General features: G+C 36.9%; 4 protein-coding genes across 7 annotated transcripts; 3 read left to right on the forward strand and 1 right to left on the reverse strand.

Annotated features, from left to right (window-relative positions):
- Nucleotides 1–15: 15 nt before the first annotated feature.
- hmox1a (heme oxygenase 1a) lies at nucleotides 16–2,816 on the reverse strand. Its single transcript, XM_060892553.1, has 6 exons — nucleotides 2,682–2,816; nucleotides 2,260–2,371; nucleotides 1,830–2,045; nucleotides 1,039–1,308; nucleotides 342–390; nucleotides 16–243 (listed from the first exon to the last, which is right to left on the reverse strand). The coding sequence occupies exons 1-6, from the start codon at nucleotides 2,705–2,707 to the stop codon at nucleotides 113–115; spliced, it is 804 nt and encodes a 267-aa protein (XP_060748536.1). The 5' UTR covers nucleotides 2,708–2,816; the 3' UTR covers nucleotides 16–112.
- Nucleotides 2,817–4,573: 1,757 nt separating this feature from the next.
- On the forward strand, nucleotides 4,574–11,166 carry foxred2 (FAD-dependent oxidoreductase domain containing 2). The gene is made up of 10 exons (XM_060892975.1): nucleotides 4,574–4,743; nucleotides 5,733–5,952; nucleotides 6,141–6,452; nucleotides 6,638–6,889; nucleotides 7,443–7,769; nucleotides 8,632–8,798; nucleotides 8,943–9,108; nucleotides 9,217–9,443; nucleotides 10,288–10,458; nucleotides 10,744–11,166. Exons 2-10 carry the CDS (start codon nucleotides 5,738–5,740, stop codon nucleotides 10,974–10,976), a joined length of 2,070 nt encoding a protein of 689 aa, XP_060748958.1. The 5' UTR covers nucleotides 4,574–4,743; nucleotides 5,733–5,737; the 3' UTR covers nucleotides 10,977–11,166.
- Nucleotides 11,167–11,685: 519 nt separating this feature from the next.
- On the forward strand, nucleotides 11,686–15,878 carry ankrd54 (ankyrin repeat domain 54). The gene is made up of 8 exons (XM_060892789.1): nucleotides 11,686–12,296; nucleotides 12,563–12,610; nucleotides 12,688–12,786; nucleotides 12,909–12,980; nucleotides 13,487–13,534; nucleotides 13,699–13,823; nucleotides 15,315–15,422; nucleotides 15,776–15,878. The coding sequence occupies exons 1-8, from the start codon at nucleotides 11,963–11,965 to the stop codon at nucleotides 15,848–15,850; spliced, it is 909 nt and encodes a 302-aa protein (XP_060748772.1). The 5' UTR covers nucleotides 11,686–11,962; the 3' UTR covers nucleotides 15,851–15,878.
- A 371-nt stretch (nucleotides 15,879–16,249) lies between these two features.
- On the forward strand, nucleotides 16,250–25,469 carry hmgxb4a (HMG box domain containing 4a). Of its 4 annotated transcripts, none has more exons than XM_060892867.1 (13): nucleotides 16,250–16,356; nucleotides 17,386–17,460; nucleotides 17,561–17,700; nucleotides 18,130–18,208; nucleotides 18,351–19,004; nucleotides 19,264–19,506; nucleotides 19,629–19,807; nucleotides 20,610–20,691; nucleotides 20,870–20,934; nucleotides 21,093–21,192; nucleotides 21,364–21,524; nucleotides 23,725–23,847; nucleotides 24,602–25,469. In XM_060892867.1, exons 2-13 carry the CDS (start codon nucleotides 17,424–17,426, stop codon nucleotides 24,644–24,646), a joined length of 1,908 nt encoding a protein of 635 aa, XP_060748850.1. In that variant the 5' UTR covers nucleotides 16,250–16,356; nucleotides 17,386–17,423; the 3' UTR covers nucleotides 24,647–25,469. The 4 variants fall into 4 exon arrangements, with proteins under 4 accessions (XP_060748850.1, XP_060748852.1, XP_060748851.1 ...); XM_060892869.1 differs by having other exon boundaries at nucleotides 17,561–17,670; XM_060892868.1 differs by having other exon boundaries at nucleotides 19,264–19,500; nucleotides 24,602–25,459.
- Nucleotides 25,470–25,744: the final 275 nt, after the last annotated feature.

Genomic DNA, 25,744 nt, shown 5'->3' on the forward strand with positions numbered 1-25,744 from the left:
AAGTGATTTTAATTATAAAAACATTTAGTGGTTCAGACCTGTATTTCAAAATACAGTGGAGTTTATAATCACTTATGGTTAAGTAATCTTTTATATTTAATTCTGTAACATTCTAAAAAGCAGCATAGATTCCTATTCCAACACTTGCCAGTGCAACACACAGTCCTAATGTAAGCTTAATGACTGGAGAGCCTGAAATGGCTGTTAGTGGTGTGATGTGTCCATTTTGAGCTCCAATGCCACCTAAACAAAACAAAAAGCACAATCTTTTATTTTCTATAGTAATTATGAGAGTAAGTTACATTTGTAATCCTTTTATTATTTGCGTTTTTGCCACTTACTTGAAGTTCCTTCTGTGATGCTTAACATTTTCTGAAGGTCATCAAAAACCTGTCAGAATTGATCATGAAAACAAAGATAATGTAAGATCACAGAGTGATAACTTGTTATCCCTCTGTCCAAAAGATTAGTGTAAGAATTCAATAGGTTTACACAAAGGGCTAGACAAACTATGAATTTTCAGAGTAAATCTCAGGCATCCCCAAAATATGGCTCTGATTCTTAAGCTAATGGTACAATATTTAATTATGCCTCTGAATTTGATCAATTGATTTAGTACTCCCTGCCACTGTTACCATGTTTGTTCTAAATAACTTTAAAAGCAGGAATTGTTTTGATAAAGCTGATGGTACTTGCTTTATTAATCTATACCCTATCCAATAGTTCAATGTTGCACTCATAAGGACTAAAATTCTGAAATAACCCTAAAGCATTAACAGTATCGTTTTACTTAATACGTAATTAAAATTAAAGGTTTCCAGGATTGCAAAGCTACACTTCTTTAAAAAACCTTTGAAGTCTGAAATTTGTCTTACACTCCTGCAGTGTTAATTGTCAGGTTGTACACAGACACCAAAAACTGATTTAAATCACATGTTCATCATTATATCAATCTTTACATTTCCTTCTACCTATATTTTACATAAAAAAATTTAAACGGTTACTAAACTTATGCCAAGTTTCTCATGTTAAACGTACCTCAATGTTAAACTCAAAGGCCCTGACAGCTTCATCCAGAACTTTCCTGCGCTCCTCCTCACTCAGCTCAATGCTGTTCATTCTGCTCCTGTACAGCTGCTTAAATCGGTGAGGACTTGTCACTCCTGGGAATGAGAAGAATGCCACACCCTCCTTGCCAAGTCCCATGGACTTTTGGGTAATTTTTCCTAGGACCTGACCTCCTGACAAGTCACCAAGATAACGGGTGTAAGCATGAGCTACGAGGAGATTTGGGCTGCTCCTGCCAATCTAAATTGAAGGAAGAACCAATGGGTTAGAAAGACATGGCAATATAAACATGATACAGGCTTCCAAAGAAGCATTTCTTGAAAGCTAAGGGAGCCCCATGTGTGGAAACATTATTATTCCATACATGTTCCTTTTTGGACAAATTGATGGGTTCTGATTTAAAAGGCTAGATCTGCATTTGAGGAACCCAACGTTTTAAAAGTGTACTTTAGTGTGTTTATACTTTTATGTGGCCCTTTCATATCCTCATTCTGTTTAATTTGGGACTAAGTATGACAAAAAATATATTAGCACATTATATTTTCCACTGGCTAACACTGGTGTACTGGAGCCACATAAACCTTTTGCTTATACTTTTACTACAATTAATTGGTTTTTTTTTTTTTTTTTTAAAACTTAATGTTCCTACCATTGTATTACTTATTTTTACTTTAGTTCTTACACTGACATTGTAAAAAAAAAAAAAAAAAGACCCTGTACAAAAATGGTTTTAAACATAAATAAGGTATACAAACGTGTACCTCTCGAAGCCTCTCAGCATATCGGTGTGTTGCTGCGGGTACTATAACTCTCTTTTTCCACTGTGGCCCAAAGAAATACTCAAGATCACTCTCAAGAGACTCCAATCTGGCCAGCTCCTGAGGGAAGTAGATGGGCTCCACAGCTGGGTGGCCCGAGTTCCTGTCCAGCTCCTCTTCCAGTGCTTGGTAGATCTCATACAGGGAGCACAGAAGAACCTGTAAGTAAAGAAAAAAGACATCTTTGAGAAATGGGCATGTCAATTTAGAGAACTGATTTTACTATTGAGAAAGGAACAGAAAGACAATGTTAGTTTAGGTCACTTGCAAAAGTGCTGATGAGGTTCATGTTCTCAGTGACTACATCCAATCTTATAAATGTTTACTCAACTATTAACGTAAGAAACGTGTAAGTCTTGTTGAGTATATTTACCTTATACTGTGGCAGAGTGATCTGTCCTTTCTGGTAGTTAAGCATTAGCTGGGTGTTCTCAGCACGCACATGGCTGTCCTTGGTCACCTCTTTTATCTGCTCTGACAGATCGCTGTGGACAAGCAGAAAATACAGCCTTTAATGTGCTTGTTATGTTCACAGCAAGAGACTACTTAAAACAAATTTACAGCTACACAAAGACATATTACTGGTCACTCAAATAGCTGACTATTCAAATAGCGGCAGTGAGTTTCCTGAGAACAGAATCCTTCATTAGTGTATAAACCAGTGGCACATTTTTGATTAGTGTCCACCGATCTGTAACAGTATCAGTTCAATGCCAGTTGAACCTCTTGCAACCTCCAATAGTTTTTCTAAACCATACTGCTTCTTAAAGATCCTTTAGAATTGTATCTGCTTACCTGCCAACACCATTTGCTCCTTTCATCTTTGTGGTATCCGTTTTAAAACCTGTAGATAATAGTGCGTCTCTTCAGCTAGAAGATTGATAGTTGTACTCCCAGTGTCAGATTATCCTTGTACTGATTTCTTCATCATCTCTTTCCTTTATATATCCACTTCCCTCCCCCTTGTTTGTTAAATAGGAAATGAGAGTTCTGACTCATATCTCACATGGTCAAGTTTAATCATGAGTGGACACACTAAAGATATGAGTATGCATTATGGCCCTGGGTTTGTTCATGTTCTGTTTAATGTTGTTAAAAAGAAATCAGTGTCTTAACATGACTCAGCAAAGAGGAACATAAAACCGTGACACTGAAGAAAAAAACATGCACACTGATTTGGCACTTTTTATCAAGTGGTGGTCAATTTTACTAAATGTCAGTAAAATTTACTGGCTCAAATGAGCAAAAAGTAAGAAAATTAACCAAAAGTAAATTGTGATTCAGTGAAATATTTCATAATAAGATTTATTGGTGTTGTGGGTGACAAGAAATTGTGAATTATTAATATTTTAGGCTTTAAGCAGTCTTGTCTTCCTGATTAATGCACTGGACCTGAACATGATGAGCTTCCAGTTTCTGCACTCTTGAACAATTCTTGTTCCTAGGGTTCCTTCAGATCCTTCTTCAACTGACATTCAACTGACATTCACATCCATCAAAGGCACCTCTGTTATAAGGGAAATAAGTAGATTTATGACAAGAATATAGACAGTAGGGTGCAGCAGAGGGTAGTTTGGTTTTAAACTGGTTTTACCTTGAGTTTGGGTTGCTGACTTCAGTTTCTGTACATGATCTCTGGTTCCTTCCCATCTTCCAATAATATGCCAGTGGGTAGAATAGCCAGATGTGCCCTAGGCATTTTTTTTGTCTCACACAAAGTGATAATAGGACATGCTATGAATGCTTTGGCTTAATAAATGATTGCATTTGAATAGTTTATAACAGAGTTTTTGTTTGTTTGTTTTTTGAAACTCTCATAATATTAAGCTTTGGAAAATTTCCTCAGACAGAAATAAAGTGTTTACCTTCAACAAATGGACACTGACATGAAGGTCCACATTCTGGTCAGAAAAGAAAGAGAAGGAAAATGTGGCAATATAATGTGTGTCATACAGTCTCTAATACCTTCTAGTGAAAAAAATACACTGGGCTATTTGACTTTTTAGCTTTGTCTGTCACTTGAGGTTAAAATAAATGATTGGGGTCCTGGGACACTCGGAGGGCTGTGAAGCAAAACTGGGGTCCTTCTTATTTGCCTGTTTGACTGGGGCCTTAAATTGAAGGGGGATTGGGCCAAACATTATTAACTTAGCTTATAGATATTTTTCTAAAGCGTTTTTCCTCTTGTTATTTTTGGTCAATAATAAACACACAAAATCTCCCTTCTATCTATCTATATCTATATCTATCTATCTATCTATCTATCTATCTATCTATCTATATATATATATATATATATATATATATATATATATATATATATATATATATATATATATATAAAAATTTTTTGTACACACGGACACGGACATCTATAACTATATATATATATATATATATATATATATATATATATATATATATATATATATATATATATATAGTTATAGATGTCCGTGTCCGTGTGTACAAAAAAATTTAGTATCCCTGGTTTAATTATGGCTCTTGGGTTCCAGCTTCCTGAGTGACCTTTTATTTATATGTTTTATGTGTATACATTACAAAAAACTCATCATGTCATTTGGCGCCATCACACGGCGGTAGCGGTATAGCACGGTTGTTGTGAGTCTATTTAATACGGAAGTGTCTATAACTAAAACTAGCCACGCCCATCTCTCCTCATTGGCTAGAAAACAAAGGTCGTGATTTATGCAGTGATGTGTGTTGTGTAGTTCTGTGCTACGGCGTGCGACAAAGATACTCTACGGAAGGTATGTGGAAGGATGCTGCTTCAAGTCAGGACATCAAATCCTCCAGACTTTTAAGGGACACACACAGTGGCCGAATTCTGTGAAAGGTATGTTGGTATTTCACGCCGTATTCCTGCTCTGATTAGATGTAGATCTCCCTGAATGTGAGCTCTGCGGCCAGGATCAGTGCGGAATGATCAGCAGGGCCTTTATTGATTAAGTGTAAAGTTTTCCGGATTTTGTGATTGTGTAATTCTGAAAGTGTAGCGGGAATCATGTCAGGAACACCGAAGTGCGTAGAGAGCAGAGAGTGGTTTAGATGGAGCTCTTTGGGTTTGTACCTGAGTGAACACAAACATAAGGGACTACATACTTCCAGGGGATCTTCAGCTTAATGCCTTCACTGATATTGTGAAGATTCTAATGTGAGACGTTTCAGTTGTTATAGTTTTGTATAACTAATGTATCTATTTGTTTTGTTGTTTAAATACTAGTATGTTTTTTGGTAAAGTGACATTGGGCGTTTAAAGGTAATAATAATAATAATAATAATAATAATAATATTGTATTTTTATTATTATATAATTATATAATATAATATAATATAATTATATTGTTGTTCTAATATAATAATAATAATTATTATTATTATATTATATAACAACAATATAATAATAATAATAATTATTATTATTATTAATAATAATAATAATAATAATAATAATAATAATAATAACAATACTACTACTCCTACTAATAATAATAATTGGATTTATGGATTATCGGATATGTTTATTTGTGTTAATTGAAAACCATGGTTGACCTACTACTCAGCAGTTATGATTAAAATGCACACTAGTTTCATGTTGTTCATACGTTACATTAATAGCTGGGATGAAAATGTAATAAATGTAATAAATCTTTAATCAATTATTAAGTTTGATGATTGAGTTGGTGTAAAAAGTGTGAGCCACCAGCAGAATTGTTCATTGAAGTGGTGGTGTTTGTTACGCTGTTGGCAATATTTATTTGTTTGTTTGTTTGTAGTTCATGATGTAATGCACTCTACTCTATTTTCTGCTGTTTCTTTACCTAGTGCTCATGGGGCTGAGTTTGTCTGTCAGTTGCCTCTTGTCACTTATTTCTCTGGTTATAAGTGTCGTTAGTGATCATGGCAATATCAGAATCCATCACCATGACTACTGTGTGCTTGGGGCGGGGCCGGCTGGCCTACAGATGGGCTATTTCCTGTCCCAGAGTCAGAGAGATTACATAATACTGGAGCGCAACTCTGGACCAGGAAGTTTCTTCCAAAAGTGAGTAAAGTCACATCCTGACATATTGAAAGAAAATGCATAAGACAATATTGTATAATATTATATGAAGAGCCTGAGCAGCATACTACATACTAGTGAACAGATTTTTCATTTAATCACAATGGTGATATCCAGTCTCTGATGAGCTTCTTTACTATTCAGACATTTGTATGCCGTCTTTTTCTTAGGTATCCTCGCCATCGAAAACTCATCAGCATCAACAAAATTTACACAGGGAGGCAGAACAAGGAGTTTAATCTGCGCCATGATTGGAACTCGCTGCTAAGTCACAGACCAGACCTGCTGTTGCAGAGATTCAGCCAGGACCTGTACCCTGATGCTGATGTCTTTCCTCGCTACCTCTCTGTGTTTGAGAAAGAACTGGGGCTGCAGGTTAAATATAAAACTGACATAGGAAGCATTCGTGCTATGCAGTTTGCAGGAAGTGGACATAAAGGCTACATACTGACGGATCAGCACGGGGTCGATTATAAATGCAGGTATTGTGACAGTTGTTCTGTTCTTTATGAACCATCATGCTATTCCCAATTGTATCAGGATTGTATATGTATAATTGTAGCCTAATCCCACAGGTCAGTGGCATATTCTTTCAAAGCTATTGGTTTACAACTCTATACTCTATTCCTGACAAACAGTCACCAGTCTCCTCTATGGTTCTCTGTAGAGTTCTGTTAGTGGCTACTGGACTCTGGATCCCTGAAGAGGTCAAATTTGTGGGCTCTAATTTGGTGGAAGGATACGAGTCCATCTCCACTGATCCTGAGGAGTACAAAAATCAGGCTGTGCTGATCCTGGGCAAGGGAAACTCAGCCTTTGAAACAGCACAGAACATTCTGGGAAGAGCCAGCAGGATTCACTTGTACAGCCCGAGCCCTGTACGGCTAGCATGGCAAACACACTATGTTGGAGATCTAAGGTGCAGTATTTTTTGTATGAGTGTTAGAGTGTAAACTTCACCTACTTCATGATTGAAAGCATGTATTTTTATCTCTATCTGTCCATAAGCCTTTGTGCCTAGACTTGCTTTGGCACTGTGTTTTTGAGCTATAACTACAAAATAAATTATTTTAACCTGAGAGAGCTTTTAAAAAGTGTTATAGGCCAAATACATTTTATGAACAAAAGTATCGGTACACCTGACCATTACACCACCAGGGACTTTAATGACCCTGCAATCTAAATACAAAAACCTTTAATATACAGTTGACTGTTGAATTTCACTAACTTGTTGTAGAGGCATCCTATCAGAGTACCATTCTTGAATTCACAGAATTCTTTAGAAACATTTTTTTATCTGTAAATACAGACTGCATGGCTACGTGCTTAATTTTATACATCTGTCTCAGAGGTTTTGAAATGCTTGAATTCAATAATTAACAGGTGTGTCCTTATACTTTTGTTCCTGTAGTGTATATTGGCACTGACTGAATGTCAATCTTAATGTAAGCCTATTTTTGTTTGTCTTTTAGAGCGGTAAATAATGAGCTCTTAGACACCTACCAGCTAAAATCTCTGGATGGCTTAGTAGAGGGAGGACTGGAGGACATCGCTGTAGTCTGTGGAAAAACAATGGGAAAGAGAACTGGAAAAAAGATGTTGGGCAGGGCTTCAGTGAAAAAAGAGCAGCTGTATCTTACTCTGTCTGAACTTTTGGACAGTCACAATGTCAACCAGGGGACTAATATTACTGCAGAAAACCTGCCCGGGTACCATGACGACAACTTCTCACTAAGACAGCCGTATGACCGTGTAATCCGCTGCCTGGGTTTCCGCTTTAACTTCTCCATCTTCAATGTGTACGAGCATTTTGGAGTTGTCTTTGTTTGACAGAGAAATTATGTTGCACTGTTACTTATAGCAAAATATTTAGCCTAATAAGTAGCGTTGCCTCAATTTTATTGTATGGGTGCATCAAAACCAAATTGGTCTTAAGCTATCAGGAGTATCAGTGTAGATTTAATTTAGCTTTGTTTATTTTAGTTCCTGCTGTATGCTGTCATCATGCTGACTGTTTTGTCTAAAGATACTCTATAAATGGCATTTTAAACATGAGTGTCAGGGTGAGTGTCCAGACCATGCAGCCACTGATCGTAGTGTGGCGTGAATTTGTTGACTCATGTTGACTCACAAGCAAAATGTAGTCCTTGTAGATTTAGTATGAAAAGAAATGTGGTTCAGTGCTCAGTGCTTGCACAATTTGTAGACCTTTCACATATTTTTATTAACCAAGCTTGCTGATACTGCTCTGCATACTTGCAGCCACTCTGATGCTCTCTCTTAAAGAATGTTTAAACACTATAAGAATTTTTTCAGTTTATCAAGTATTGTATGTATATTCTGTAGTAGCTCTTCAAAAAGTACAGTTCGCAGTATGCTTTGCTTTAATCACCATTATTAATTTGTTCATTTTTCCAGATTGCTGTCATTTAATTTCACCTGTTTGATAGCGTAACAATATACTCTTGGTATACCTCACATAAAATTCTATAATATTCTAAATGTTGATATTTCAGCATTTATTTTAATGAGTACAAGCGCAAGTAAATATGTTGGACAGATCCTTTGTAATAAGGATATTACATAAACTTTGAACCAATTCTATGAGGTTGTGGAGATGCTGGTATAGTTGCTGTTGTGTCTTTTTTGTTGTTCCTACAGCTCTGCCCGTCCACCACGCAGCAGTGTTGCTCGTGGCCGTATGCCAGCAGTGACAGCATGGTATGAGGGCAGGGGAACGCCCAATCTGTTCATCCTTGGAACCTCAGCCCACTCCAGAGACTACAGAGTATCAGCTGGAGGATTTATTCATGGATTCCGCTACACAGGTTACATTTAAGGGTCCTGTTAAGGGTCTTGGTGACATTATGACAATAAAAATATTACTGAGTATTGTAAGCTTGTCATTAAAAAAGATGTTTGAGTTTGTCACTGATGAGTGCTTTAATAACTTCATCACTGTGATATTGTAGTTCGTGCTGTCCATAAGGTCTTGGAACAACGTTACCATAACAATACTTGGCCAGCTATTAAACTGCAGACCAGTCACCTGCTGTCATGGATTTTGAAGAGAGTGAATGAAGCATCAGGACCATACCAAATGTTCGGGGTTTTGGGAGATATTGTATTACTGCAAGGGTAAGGCCCGATTCTGTTTCCTTGTCAGCAGTGAGGTCATTTAGACCCTTTATCACATTAGTGTGCTGAAATCTGAGTGATCACTTACAGATGTCTCTGTCTGTTAAGAGCTCACTGTGAGTATCTGGAGGAGTTTCCCGTGCAGGCGCTACCTCATTTTTCTGCTCTGTCTGGACGGCATATCTCTGAGCAAGGCCTTCTGGTCGTGATCATGCAGTATGGACTGAACCACACAGACACACTTGGGTCAGGGCGTGCTGAGTCAGAGTGGACCAAAGCCTGGAGGTCGAATTTCCTCCACCCTGTCATCTACTACTACAGCACATTGCCTACAGGTTGGTAAAATAAATAGAAATGGTGATGAAACAGTAAATTCAGACAGAAATTTAAAACTAGCTATGTCTGAACAAACTATTTATGAAAGTTACTTTTGATGGCAATGTTGAAGTTGGTAAAAAAGGAAATGCGTATATCATATGAACATGAGTGACAAATTACAAAAGGAAAAACAGCATTAAGTGTGCTATTAAGGTACTGGGCCACCAAGAGAGACTCCTTATATAGAGACTCCTCATCATTCTTACAAAGGATATTCCTTCACTTGGAGTTTGCATGATGATGTTGAACAGACTGCTTAACACGCTGGACCAAAATCTCCCATAGATGTTTAACTGGGTTGAGATATGGGAACTGAAGGCCAAATAATATGATTTACATTGTTGAAATAAATGTTTTAATATTTACAGTTAAAGACTAATAATAAGTCTTAAATAATAAATGTGATTATTAGTAGATCACATGTTATTTAAAAATGTTATACAAACAATATAAATTGTTTCTTTGGAATGTAAAAGAGAGAAATGTATGATTTGGCACACAAATATCTACTTGTTTTTAATATTCAAGGATTAGGCCAGTAGTTTGATAATACTACTCATTGTATTCTCAGAAAAGTGGACTTGACTAATTGCTATAGTATACTGATAGATACTTACAGTATGTTCAAGAAACCTATCAAAGTATTAAGTATTACTTGAAATTTAGGTAGGTGCACAAGGATGGACTTGTTCAATATGGCTTTCAATCTTCTGGGTTATTTTATTTTTAAGGCATGTGCCTTGTAAAAGCTTGTTGGTGTACTAATCTGTATTGAAACATCTTTAATCTAATCTTACACAGAGAGAGATATGAGGCAGCGTCCCGCTGGATGGCCTCTACCACGACCTGATGCTGTGCATCACATCATTGAAGACTTCCTGACTGAGTGGGACCAGCCCGTGTCACACAGTCAGCCCCTGCGTCGCTTCCTTGAGCACTGCCTTCAGACAGACCTCAGGGCATTCTATGCAGGTGTGTGAAATGTCAATTTCATTTCATTTTAAAATATCTAGATGTAGGGAAGCTTATTATTTAATTTTATTTCATTATTGGTGTCTTAAAAGTGTTGTGCTGTAGTTGTTCCTAATGCTTACCAATGTTTACAGCTGGATTTAGAGTGAAATATTAAATATTTAGGGTGACAATAAATATTATAGAAAATGTATCACTATACATTTTTACTATATTATAGGATGTGCGTGTGTGTGTAAAGCATAACTACAAACTACTATTCTACTTCTTTTTTTTCCTTCTAAGAGTCCTGCTTCCAGCTTTCCCTCACCAACCTCAAGCCCCCTGTCTTTTGCCGTCAAGGCTACCTAAACAAAGGAGGCATTGTGGGTAACAGCCATCTATGGCAGCATGCCCGTGAGGCAGGCCTCAAGCTAGACCATCACAAATCAAATCTTCCTTCTAATGATGGGTCATTTTCAAAATACCTGTCCCTTGCTGGAGGTGCAGTGACGTCAACAATCAACTCTGATCTCTAAAGTTAGCTAAATAAGCCAAAGACTGAGTCCCTTATAAAGCTATTCTAAAGTTATTATTATGAAATATGTATAATTATGAAGTGTATCTATTTACCTGTACTTAACTAACTGCCTCATATTTTTCCAAAATTGTTACTGCACTAGAATTTATGTTTTGGTAGGAAAATGTATGTAGAGAGCTTGTGGTTTGTGTTGGATACTTTTTAAAAATAATAATGAGTGCTGTTGCCTATATTTATTTACTATTCACAAATACAATCCACTGCTGAGTAACATCTTGTACAAAGATGGAATTCATCTAAAACTGAATGTATCTAATGATGATGCTTATATGATTGATTATGCTTATTATCTTCAGTTTTACAGTTTTTTAGTTTGAAAGTTACATCTAGTTACAGACATTTTGTTTGACCACCGATGAGTCTACAACTATAGATGTAGCTACAAACAAAACATGCTAGCTGATAGAATATGACTGTTTTGCACGTAATTGACGAATCGAACTCGATAGTCAATCAACATTAGGATTTACATTACGAAATAATTTTTTTTTTTATATGTTAAAATATATTAACTTGGTTAGAAGTCAAAATATTAAGCGCTGCAGCTAACGTTGCATTGAAACTGTAGCCCTAGCTACTACAGCGTTGTGCTGAAGTAACGAGGAATTTGATTGGCTGTGCTGACCCAGTCATTGAGCAATCGGCGTGTTTCTTACACGGGTGAGGCACTAACAAGAAACAGACGCCATTTTGGCTCTGTGGCACACTAGCGACCGGTTGATTAACATATCTATTTTGAACCACAGTGGAAATGTTCCTGATTTGTTTATCTGCTGACAACCGTAACAAGTAACGTAGCAGTCTAAAGTAGATTCTTAGTCAGTTTTTTCAGCACTAACATACTATTTGCATATGTGCATAGGCTAATGTTATTACACGTAATGCAGGGAAACAAACTTGTATGTGTTAAATGACTCGTTGAGTATGGAGGGGTCCGACGACGAGCCGTCCAGCTGCGAAGCCGAGTACACGGTGAGAAAGTCCCCTGTGAAAGAAGTAAAGGGGGAAAAAATTGAGGAAAGGGCAGCAGTGGGAGCCGCTTCTTCCTTTGGCTTCTCGGGTATTGACACCTTGAGCGCCCTGAAGCTCCACAGAAGCAGTCATTCTGCGGAGAAAAGCCTCCGCTACCTGCACACTTTATGGAGCCCTGGCGCTTTATTTCAGACCGAACCGACAGGAGGTAAAATGACCGTGAGCAGAACCAGGAGACTGGGAAGAGTCCGGAGGAACCTGGGACCTTTAGGCAAAGACCTTTACGGTAGAGTTTAGGAACCCTTTAATATGATCTAGTTTGTAAGAGAAGACTGAACTGGGTTGGATTAAAAATGTTTAGATACAATATATTTTTTACATAATGGTTTTATGATTCCTTTTAAACCGGAACAGCCTTCTGTATCATGCAGTCCTATTAGAAAAGCCCTGTTGATTATGCAAAACATCTTTCCCCAACCACTGATGTGTATCTCCAGCACAGTACATAGTACTATTATTGTTTCCTTTAACCCCTTTCTGCTCTCTTTTCAGCTTTGAAGAGACTCAGAGAAGCAGCCAATGGCAACGACATTGACACTGGTACAGACAATGAACTGACCCCTTTCTATCAACCCATTATAAATATGAAGCATATTTAAAATTGAGGTTCTTTTTAGTACGTAGGTTACTGCAGGATGGCACTGACCCCTGTGCTGCAGATGACAAAGGAAGAACTGCTTTACATTTCTCTTCCTGCAACGGCAATGAGAGTATTGGTAAGGCTGGTGGTTTGAGAGATGGACTTCAAATACTCCTGTTTCTGTTCTCATGACAGCTTTCATTACAGTACTGATGATGTTCCTTTATTTTTCCTACTCTGCTATCTGTATCAATATAGTTCAGCTATTGCTAAGCCACGGTGCTGATCCAAACCAGCGCGACAGCCTTGGGAATACTCCTCTTCATCTTGGTAAGGATGTCCCATAATGATAAACTTAGGTATTCAGATATACAGGGTTTTACAAATGCTGTTTTAGTTCAATGCATTTTAACACAGGAGAACACTGGTATGAGTTTTCACTCAAAATTATACCTGCATCTGTTTCCCACTTAAAGCCCTGCCCTTGACCTAACATAAATTCTATCACTGTTTGTTTGACTTGGTTATCATTGGTTATTACTTAGATACGTTTACATCTGTTAACTATATTTATTAGGGATGGTCTGAAATTTTTTCCACCAAAAATGTTTGTCAAAAAAATGACTTGTATTAGACTTGTATTTCTGACTTTTATTTTGAGTGCAAACAGTTTTACATGATCAAGATTTGTGCAAACAACTTAAAAGAGCATATTCAGTCAAAGAATGACACTTCATACATGTCAAAATAATTTGGTAATGTCTTCTCTGAACCCATGCAACCTGTTCATCCAATGTGTGCCGTTTAAAACGTTCTGGTTTAAATTGTCTCTACAGCTGCCTGTACCAACCATGTGCCTGTCATCACTACCTTACTGAGAGGCGGTAAGCTATAATTGTAATGAAGGTTTTGTGAACAACAAATAAATAAAACAAATTCATCTACCTAATCTAATTATTAATAATTATTCATAATTACTAATAATTTACCTTATTAATTACAAACACTAAAGGACTACAGAAAGCCTAACATTGCAAATGTCTTTTAGGTGCCCGTGTAGATGCATTGGACCGTGCAGGAAGAACCCCCCTACATCTTGCTCGCTCAAAGCTCAACATATTACAAGAGGGAGAGTCCCGTAGCTTGGAAACCTTACGAGGAGAAGTCACTCAGGTTATAAAGTCTTAATAAGTCTTGTCTGTCCTCGGCTCTACTAGTCCAGCCTAGTTCACTAAAGTAATCGTACTGCTCTTTTGTATTTAGTTTTATTTAGATTAACTTACATTTAGTTCTGTATCTCTTTTGCAAGAAAAGCAAATGAGAAAATCTGTTATTTTTAGCCAGTCTACTGGTCTCTCTGGTTTTAGGTGATATACACTCACAGAGCACTTATTAAGAACGCTAGTACACCTGCAGATGCCAGATTTGTCAGCCAGCTGCGTGGTAGCAGAACAATGCATAAACTCATGTAGATACAGGCCAGCAGCTTTGGGTAATATTGACATCAACCATCAGTATAGAGAATGGTATGATCTCGGTGTGTTTGGCCATTGTTTGAGTATATCTGTATCCCTCATCTGGGATTTTCATGCACTACAGCCTAGAGTTTAATTAGGACATTGCAATAAAGAAAAAACATTTAGTGAGCAATATGGAAACGTGGATGGAAATGTCTCATTGATGGAAGTGGTCAATGGAGAATAGCCAGACTGAGCTGACTGAAAAGCTGCAGTAAATCAGATATCCACTCTCTTACAAACCTGGTGAAAAGAAAAGCATATCAGAATGAACACTGTCAGCCAAGAACAGAAAACTGATGATGCACTGATTGAACAGGCTCACCAAAACTAGATGAAAGGTCTGTATGAACAAGCCATGTCTGTTGAATCTTGATTCTTGCAGAGGCACACATGGTAGGTTCAGAATTTGTCACCAGCGGCATGAAATCGTGGACCCATCCGGCCTTGTGTCAACACCTGAAAAATCTCTAGGAAATGTGTAACGCAATCAGAATCTTAAAAGAGCATTTCCAATGTGGAAATGTAAGCCAGGTTGTTTTGAGAGCAAATGGAAACCCTACACAGTGTTAATATAGTGTTCCTAATAAATTGATTGGTAAGTTTTCAGTTACAGGTAAATTGCTACACAGCACTAGAATGGCTCTCATAGCATTAAACCGGGCCTAGAAATAATGGCCGATTTCATGCTCAAGCAGCTGCAGTTTCATCAACATAGGTTGACAGATAGTGAAATAGCATTATTATACTGTATAATAAAAAGTGTATTTTATATTTTCTGCATTTTTACATCTCATATTTCTGTTTTAATAAATAGAGCAGCTCATTAAAAGACAAGGTCCCAATAGTTGTTCTCATGACAGGCCTGCAATTTGAACCTACAATTATAATTATCTTTCATTATTACCAATCATCATTGACACAAAACCTTAACCACTGACCTAGCACAGAATTTGTGTAATTACCCATAATGAAATTTGGATAACCTGGAGCTCAATTTTATATAAACCTCTACATGGAAGAATAAATTAAAAGACATCAAAAGTAATTAAAATGGTTTCAAGTATAATTTATCCATTTATTTTTGTTTTTGGTGGTGAGACTAACCTCCCCAATCACTTATACTGAAATACTGTCTACCTTGTAGATCATTCAGATGCTACGTGAATACCTGAATGTGATGGGGCACAGTGAGGAACGTGAAAGGCTGGAGCATATTTCTACCCAACTACAACAGACCCACACTAAAGAACAGGTAATAATCCCTGCTACTGTGTAGAAGTGTGTACATACTTAGACTAAAACTGATCCCACAATTTCTATATAGCCATAAAAGAGATATTTGAATTCTTGAAATTGTTTGATAGCCGGTCCACATTTTTCCTGTAGGAAATGTTTATTTGATGCATGTAGAATACTTTCAAGCAAATACACCAGTGGTCTTAGTTTCCATTCCAATCCACAGTTTTAGTCATTTTAGTCATCTAGTCATTTTCATGACAGACTTTGGCTGTATTGTGGCCTGATACTAGAACGTGTGAAATCACATCACATTACAGCGAAATGTTTATTTATGTAACTCCGCTTGTCTCTTTTGACTGTACACAGGTGGATGAGGTGACTGACTTACTGGCCAGCTTCACATCTCTAAGTATACAAATGCAGAATATGGGAGACAGGTAGAGAAGAACATACAGAGGCTTACAGAAGGCTGGATGTGGGTTGGATGGAGAAAGAAAAAAGAGATATTTATTTACAAATGACACAATGTATAATTTTAATCATATGTCCAGTTGTACAAAGTGTATGACTAAATCGATGGCCTTCAAACACATCCATCTTTTTATATGGTTTTATTTACGTTGTCTGTATATCTGTTTGTCATTATTGTTCACTGTAAGCCTTTTCTTTATGATGCTGAACAAGTCAATAAAAACTATGACAATAAAAAAAGTCAAAATATTTATCCAGAGTCGATTCTTTTTATTTATTTCATAAGCAGTTATATCACACTGTACAACAGCCTGCATTACATGAACATAAAGCCTGAAGGTGAGCATGTGTAAGGCTTGTTTTCCTGTCACACCGGAGCCGCTGTTCACTGTAGAACCTCCTCTCAGCTCTCGCTTTGTTGTGGACTCAAAACAAAGATGGCGGCTGGCGCCGTTTAAATCCGGCCATCAGTGAAGGTAATTTTAGCATTTATTTCCACCTAGGTCACGCTTCTGCTTTTCATAAAACCCTTGCGCTTTGCGTAATTTTCGAAGCGCTGTGTTAAAGAAGTAAAATGCACAGCTGAATGGTCGCTTTTTGAATCTTGGCGTTTTCCGGCCTGTATTAAATGAAAGCCGCGGGCTGTCATAGTTACAACAGCCGGCTCTGTGTAGCCCATCCTGGGCTTTCGTATTTCGTGCACTTCAAACAAGGGAGAGTCGGACCCCATTGGAGCCAAGGGGGTGTGTTTGTGTATCCTTTCGAAAGGAGGCGGGAAATGGCCACTAGATTAACAACGAACATCAGCTCGCCTTTTAATTTTAGCCACAAAACTGCTTCTGTGTGATGAGACGAAAAGCGCCTGGCGTTCATTAGAGCGCGATTAAACAAAACAAGAGAAAACCAAAACAACAGCGTTATTACTATCATCAGCGTCTCCGCCATGTCCGTGTTCGTCTGACACATACAGTGCAGCTCCCTCTCGGTATTCATCTGTTTAATTAGCAAAGTTAAACTGGTGTGATGTTATTATACAGACGTGTTAGGGGGTATTTAGTCTGAGATGTTTTGTCCCGTCACACAACATGAGCTGAACTTCAACACACCTCACAGAATACACTTATCTGTAACAAAAAGTGCTTTTTAAAGGGATTAGGGAAATAAAAACAAGTAGAAATATATCCATAGAAATGATTCATGTCAACACATTTGTTAGTATATAAGCGTATATACATTTTCTTTTTATATCTTTTTATTTTTTCAAATAAAACAAAATGTCAGGGGCAACAAATGGGTCTCCTTCCATGAACAAGTTTGTTCTCTGAGGCAGTTATTGTTGTATAAGACTCTATTGGGCCTCCATGTCTACCCAGTCCTAGTGGAACAATTAATACCGTTCTCATCTGTATAAGATTTTAAAGTTTCTCATACACCAACACTGTATCTTTTAAGCTTCTTGATCGAGACGTAACCAAAATGTTAACAGTTCTTTTCTCTCCAAACAGACTGATTGGTGAAACTAGTCAGCGACTGAAGTCTTATCATGGAATTTGAGGAGATAAAACGGAAAGGTGTAATGGGTGAGAAACCCTTTATCACCCAAATCCTTATTATTAAAACGGATAAGAAATGCAAAAAAACGAACTGTTAATTTCTGTTTTTTTTGTCTCATCTTTTCAGAGATGTCGGGTATAGAGGGAGAGGTAGGACTGGTGGCTGGTCGCAGTCAGAGGGAGAAAAGGCGCTCATACAAAGATTTATTGAGAGAAGAAGAAGAAATAGCCGCACAGGTGTGCAAAACCTTTAAGGGAAACAGTGAGGTAACAGCAGGGTGATAGTGATATTTATATCTTAGGTCAAAGTCTATCAGTCTAGAGTAGTTTTGATAGGTTTTGTCTTTTTTTATATCAATGATACCACTGCATGTAGTGTAGTTTATTATATCAGTACAGTACTGATTATAGGCTACTAAACTTCAGTGGGGTTTTAGGTACTTTACAAAATCTCTTTGGTTTACATGCAACTTGAAGTAAGGTTACTGATGTAGAGGTGCCATTTGAGATGAGTGAGTCTTGGTTGCATTTTTACTTTCATGTGTACTTTCTGTCCCATTGGATTTATGCCATTTGGCAGTTGCAGTTTTAGTAGATTTAGTTTGATACATCTGAGGTAAAAAAAAGGACTTTTTCCTAGTATGATTTTGTGTCTGTATTATTCTATTGATTCCTGTGTATTCTGTCAATAATTAGGATTCAGAGTTGATAGTGATGGGTGGAGATGGTCACAAAAAGAAGAAGAAGCACTCAATTGATGAGTACCATTATAGAGGTAAGTGTAATGGAGTACAGACCGCATCAAAGAGAAGGGCATCCTCTAAAATGTAAAAAAAAAAAAAAAAAAAAAGCAGAAACATTATGCATATTTATTTGTATAATACCAAGGTCCCAATTTTCATTCCATCTTTCCTCAGACCACCATGGCTCAGGCCCTCCTCATAAGAAGAAGCGGAAGTCTTCTGAACGCTCACCTTCACACTCATCTTCAAGCTCCTCTCAGCCAACCCATTCTACAGATACTGCTATGGGCCTCTTGCAGGCCATCACCTCCCCAATGGCCACGGGCTCTGAACCTGGCCCCAGCTTTCATAAAAAACCCTCTTACCCTCCTCAGTCCTCACATTTGTCCTCCAAAGACCGCAAGCGTGAGGGCAGCTCTAAGAGTGGTCATTCTTTTCCCCCCTCTTTCTCTCAAGCCCGCCATTCGAGTTTGCCAACATTTTCTAAGAAGCATTCCTCATCCTCTTCTTCTTGTTCTAAGTCTTCCTTGTTCCATGCTGGAGCAGGGAGGGGTGAGCCACTTACACTGAGAGATGGTGAGGGCCTGAAAATGAAACTCATCCTCTCACCCAAGGAGAAGAACGAGGGAAGAGAGTCGAATGAAGGATTACCGTTCCCTACACACCCTTCTACAGGGAGCATGGGGCATCATTCTTCCTCTGGCATTAAAAAAAGTGGGATAAAGAAGGATAAAGGCAGGGACCGAATGATGATGTCTAAGCCATCAAAAAAGAAACAGCACGGCCGAGAGCCTCTGCCCATGGTGGGGAAAGAAGTAGAAGTGGAGGGTAGGAAAAAATTATGCTCATCTTTTTCACGGTTTAGAAATAGTAGAGGGATCATCCATACTTTGCAACTCTTTGCACATAATATAAACACTGTTGTAATGGCAATATGTTAATCAACTTATTATTTTTTGATTATTAAAACTTCTGATATTGTTTAGCAATAAGGAATACTCTTATTATTTCAACCTAATCGCTATCCACTGCATATGTTGCACATGTTTTATTTCTCCATGCTTTTAGCAACACATTTGTCTTTTAGGACAGTATGGTGGTGGGTCTTTGGCACAGGGAGGAGATTGTTCATCCTCAGGAGCAGAGTTAGAGGCAGGCGAACTGATCATTGATGACTCCTACACTCACCTTTCATCTAAAAAGAAGAAAAAAAGCAAAAAAAGCAAAAAGAAAAAGGACAAAGAGAAAGACAGAGACAGGGATAAAAGCTCAAAAGAGAAGAAGCACAACAAAGGAGGAAATGCAGAAAAGAAAGGATTTAAGGGTAATAGTAAGAGTTTGTCAAACAGTTAAACCTTTTTTGAATTATTGATTGTTTGTTAGTGACAGTTTTTCAGTATTAAAAATGAGGTGAAATTTTATGTTCCTTTTTGCTTTGTTCTGTTTTCATAGGGGACTTGTCCAGAAGCCATTCCCATTCCCACAGCCTATCCAATCACAGTACCTCATTAGGGACATATGCTATGGCCCCAGCAGTCACCTTGCATCATCATCATCAGGGTGCTGACCTGATGATGGTGAAGAAGAAGAAAAAGGAGGAAAAAGAGAGGGACAAGCATGACAAAGACAAGGTGATGCTTCTCTACACATTAAGACAAAGATTCAGTTAAAGCAGTAGTATGTAACTTGTACTTTCATTAGAATTATGTAACTGTTGGGATGTGCTCATGTGTCGATCCATCTTATAGTTGCAAAGTGAAAGCTCCAGGAATGTTTAGGTATTCAATATATTGTTGAATTAAATCTTCTAAAGGATTTAATTAGTTAAAGATTGAAGACAGCAATGCGTAGGGTTTGAGAACATGGTAGATTGGTATGAAAATAGAAAAGTGTCGGGCCTCATACATCAATCTTTTAGTAAATTTTGCGTAAATGTTTGTGTAAACCGAACTTAAAATAACATCAGATTTACAAAAAAAATTGATAAACAGATTTTATTCTGTTTACTAATGAATATTAATAAATGGCAGTCACCTGTAGATTACTGTTTTTTGTTGTTGCCATATATATATATACTCACACACCTTAAGAGCATAATCTATACATAAGAATTCCATAATCATGCTGTAAATCATCACAAATGGTAAGATTCAAGTTCAAATCCAGTCAAGTCCACCAGTGATGTGGCTTTAACCAGCACAGTTGGTGTATTTGTTCTCCAATTTTGATATCATCCGTGGTTCAGTTTTGGCTTCACATATCTGTCACTGAATGCAGCCAAACCTGCTTTTGTCTGTGACCTGAAATAATGTCGTTTAAGATTTTTTTTGCAAGAATTTACATATTGCTGCTATAAACTTTATTAATCTGGCTGAACTATTTTTATAAATTGCCAGATTCACAGTTTAACAGGTATGTCCTTGATTCTTTCAGAAAAAGAAGAAGAGTACGACAGCTTATCAGGTGTTCTGTAAAGAGTACAGGGTCAATATTAATGCAGAACAGCCTGGACTTGGTAGGTGCTGCATTAAATCAAATACAAGTTTCTTATTACATTTACTGTTATGCCATATTTAAATGGTGATTGTTGCATACATGTTTGATTGTATATATAGATGCATTACATTAATTCCACCACTTGTAAATATACAGTACATGAGGTAATCATTAATCCTATGCCCATGGTTCTGCAGTGTTTGGGGAGCTCAGCAAGAAGCTTGCAGAGGTTTGGAAGCATCTACCTGAAAAAGACAAGCAGGTCATTAACATGCTCATGCTATTTCTGTTTGGTGCAATTAAATGTGTTTAATTGAATTTAATTAAACAAGTCTGCTTATCTGTTTTAATTTCTTCAGAATTGCATGTTGAATAATTACTGTCATTAGTGTTGAAATGATTGCTTGCCTCTGCTTGTAGGTGTGGAAGCAAAAAGCTCAGTATCTGCAGCATAAGCAGATTAAAGCTGAGGCCACAACCATCAAACAGAAGATTTCCTCATCAGAGAACAAAATCAAGAGTAAAATCTTTATCGCTATGGTTTTCTCATACAATTTTCTCTCATCAAAAAGAAGCCACGAATATTTGCTTGCAATTTGCATTTAAAACAGAACTGTACTGAGATTATTCATAATTTATCATTGACACTTTTTTATTTAGATTTTTTGCCCCCTTTTCTTATCTTTCTAAGGTTCCAGTAAGGTTGTGGGTGTTGGGGCAGCTTTGACCACTCAAAGTCGCTCTTCTTTGAGCATCCGGGTACCAGAGGTTGACCCCATAGATGCGGCTGCCCATCTGCAGCTCCTTGGGGAATCCTTATCTCTTATTGGACACAGGCTACAAGAGACAGAGGTGAGTGCACAGAGAAAACAGTTTCTCCAAAATGTCTGAAATTTGATGTAGCTTTTCTGTATTATTTGTATTATCTAATACAGTGCCCTCCAGTTTTATCGATTCATTTGACAAAAATGAGTATTTAACCTTCATATTGTCCCTGGGTCTTTTTGACCCCGCTTGAAGAATTTAATGTGTCATAGCTAGGGTTTTCTTCCACATATTTGCCTGAAATTTACCAGGATTGTTCCAAATTTTGCAAGCAAAATTAATTTTGTCTATTTTCGTTGAACTATGTGTTCAGAACAGTATATACTACGCGTTCGTTATCCTCTTGGGTCATTTTGACTCGGCCACATTTAGTGGGGCAATGAACATACATACAGACACAAAAATGCACACGTAAAATGTCCACTATCACACTCACCCAAAACACACACTCACACCCCACACACATGCACACACACACAAACACACACACAAATTGGGCATTGCATTTCATTAGGCCTCCAGAAAAGAAAAAAAAGCCAAACATTTGTAAATATTTCACACTTTTGATATGCCTTCACCTAGCAGAGGGCAAAATATGATCTACCGAAATGATGCCACACACACACACACACACACAGTCAAACACTGTTCAAAGCATCGGACATTGCAATTCAGTTGGCCTCCAGACAAAAAAAAAGCTACACATTTGTAAACATTTCACACACACACGCGCGCGCGCGCACACACACACAAACACACACATATTGGGCATTGCATTTCATTAGGCCTCCAGAAAAAAAGCTACACATTTGTAAATATTTCTCACTTTTGATATACCTTTGCCTAGCAGAGGGCAAAATATGATCTACCGAAATGATGCTACACACACACACACACACACACACAAGCACTGGGCATAGCAATTCATTAGGCCTCAAGAAAAAAAAAAGCTACTCATTTGTAAATATTTCACACTTGTTAGATGCATTTGTCCAGCTGGGGGCAAAATCTGATCTACCAACAAGCTTTACACACACACACACACACACACACACACACACACACACACACACACACACACAAGCATTGGGCATTGCAATTTATTGGGCCTCCAAAAAAACAAAAACAATCATTTGTAAATATTTCACACTTGTTATATGCATTTGTCCAGCTGGGGACAATATCTTCTCTTCTCTTCTTCTTCTACCAACAATCTTTACACACACACACACAGGTTGTGTTTTCATATTCAAATCATATTTGTTTCTTCTCTCTTATTTATGAATTTAGTTGCATCAGTCAGCTTTGGCATGGAGATGTGCTGAGTAATGTTTGACATTTATCAGTCAGTGGTTATCCAAAATAATATTTAATAATTTCTGCTTATTTTACTCAAAACATGGCAAAATTTCATAAGGGTTATCATTCATAAATTAAGTATAATAAAACAAAACATAAGGAGGTAAACAAAGTTTTATTCACATGAAATTATGGCATGTTTTTGAGTGTGTGTGTGGCCTGTTGTTGGTTGATCAGATGACATCAGGTGGATATTACAAGTGTAAAATAGATATTATACACAGAATGGTGCTAATTGTAGAATTTTTGATTTTTAAGCATTCAAGTCAATTTGGCCTGTAAAAAAACAGGTTTTATTATTTGCTGACATTAAAAATGGTCAAAATGGTTTCAAAACAATCTCCTGCCCTTGAAATATACCAGCCTGTAATCGTGCATCAACTTTTGTGCCTCTATAGTGAAAATAATTCAAAATTTCTGTTGTTTTTTTTTTACTAAAAAATGAGGCATTTTTGTATATAAATAAGGTTTATTATACCAAATATATATATATACATATATATATTTTTTGCAAAATATATGTTAATATGTTGGAAACAAGTTAGACTAAAAAGGTAAAAAAAAATCATATCATCTATCATATAAGTTCATTTTTTATAAGGTCAAGTTGACTCAGAGCTCCTAATTTGTATAGGAGGACAACACAAGGGTTAAGATGAGAAATTGTACCCTATAAGTCCAAAGGTATGTTCACAAATCATTGCCAGTTAGAAAGCATACAATTGTGTGGTGTAACCCAATGTTGATATTTTTTTAGAAAAATAGCAGTAAATACCTTTTTTGTAAATACAATTTCCCCATTTCCCAGTATGTTTAAAAATGCTTGATAATTCCTAAACAAACTGAAGCTTGTCATTTTTTCTTGCAGGGAATGGTAGCTGTGTCTGGCAGTCTCTCTGTCCTGCTAGACTCCATTTTGTGTGCTCTTGGTCCATTAACCTGCCTCACTGCTCAGGTCCCACAGCTGAATGGCTGTCCCCGCAGCGTCTTGGTGGGGGACACACCCACACACACCAACCTTCATATCTATATATCTGTATATCCATATAATATGAGCCATATCATAGTTGGCACAAGATGGGCAGGAGTATTTCATAAACCTTTCTCCTGGGATAGTTGCACACAGATTACATGGAATAGTGTGGGGGAAAAAATCTTTGTGCGCAGGGTCTGCAAGTTGAGTGACCTTGTTGATGAGAGAGCTCTTCTGAGAATGACAAGACTGGTATGAGCTGACAGGAATTCTATAGTAATTCAAATAAGCACTTTTGGAAATAATAATTTTCTCCTTTTTTAATTTGTTAAAAACAAATTAACTTTCAGTTTTAGTGAGTCTGTGCATCATACTCCTGTCCTTGGCTCAGAGGAGTGGAAGCTAATGTGGTCTTCCTCTGTTGTAGCCCATTCTTATAAATTCAATAATCATAAATTCCTAAAATACTCAAACCAGCCCATCTAGTACCAACAACCATATTATGGTTCAAGTCAAAAGATTTTAATTTTTTTGTTTTTATGTGAACATTACCTGACATGCTTTACCTTACCTGTATTTACATGATTCTATGCATTGCACAATTGTAAACACACAGACACAATGCATATAAAAAGTCTGCACACCTTGAAATGGCAGGTTTTGTAATGTAAAAAATAAATTACATCTTAACACAGGTGTGCAGATGTTTAATATCAGGTGTGTGTTTATAGCAGTGAATATGAAATCAAACTTTTTTCATTTTATTTCACAGTCAAGCACGCTGGACAACATAGCATACATCATGCCAGGACTATGAGACTGAAGAACAGATGATTTTTTACCAATTGCACTTCATTTGAAACAGGACTTCGAAAACAACCTCATTTTAGGAGCATGAAACAAAACGACAATGGACAATTTTTGACAGTTTATTTTTGTGATCAATGCACCAATCAGGTCTGGGACAAAAGCATTGGACATTTGTAGACATAGAACTGTTTTTAAATCTTAAAATGTTTAATATTTTTAAAACTGTAATTCTTTAATATTTTTTAAAAATGGATCAAGCAATGATAAGGGAACAAGTCTATGTCAGGTTATTTGATTCTATTATTTTCGGATTTTAGTGTGTGCCAGTGAGCGTATGTATGTGTGGATGTTTGTGTGTGTTGTATGAAAATTGGCACACTTTTATTATGTAAAGAGTTATTTATTTTTATGCAGATGTGTACAGTTTTATGTTTTTTCTTTCTTTTTTTTAAGTTTAAATTAATAGAAGCAAACAGTAGTTTTCCTGCAGTAGTCCTTTTACTGCCAATGATTTTATACTTGTGAAATGTAATATGTTATAATTTGTTTATAGTAAAATCATGTATGAAATAATTTTGGATGTCTGAACAAACAAGTTGTAATGGTATAGAGTTTGAAGCATAATCCTGTACAGTTTAATTTTACCTATACACACCCCAAAAATTATGAAAAGTTTGCGTTTTATTAGATTTCAAGTTAACTTTTTTGAGCTGGCTTTTTTCTTAATTTTAGGAACGATTGATATTTTAGATCCTTATCATATATTTGTTTCTAAAAAAATTTGTATTTCCTGCTTGTTTACATCTGTGCTCCATATCATGAAGCAAAAAAAAATCCAAAAAACCAATTTTTATTTAATTACTTGCTCAGCCATAGACATCAACTTTAATTAAAGTATAAGAAGCAGCTTAGGCATGTGATAATGACATGTTGCTGCTTTTACCATGATTTTGTTTGTTAGTCTAGCAATTTTCTTGTAACCCCTGGCACTTAACTCCTAATCAAAAAAAACATGTCTTACAAGGGAATGAATAGTTTGAATAGAATATACAACGTGGTTCATGTTTGTGTTTGCAATTCTCTCTCTCTCTCTCTCTCTGAGATA

Source organism: Tachysurus vachellii, chromosome 18 (genome assembly GCF_030014155.1).
Source record: "Tachysurus vachellii isolate PV-2020 chromosome 18, HZAU_Pvac_v1, whole genome shotgun sequence".
Taxonomy (NCBI): Eukaryota; Metazoa; Chordata; class Actinopteri; order Siluriformes; family Bagridae; genus Tachysurus; species Tachysurus vachellii.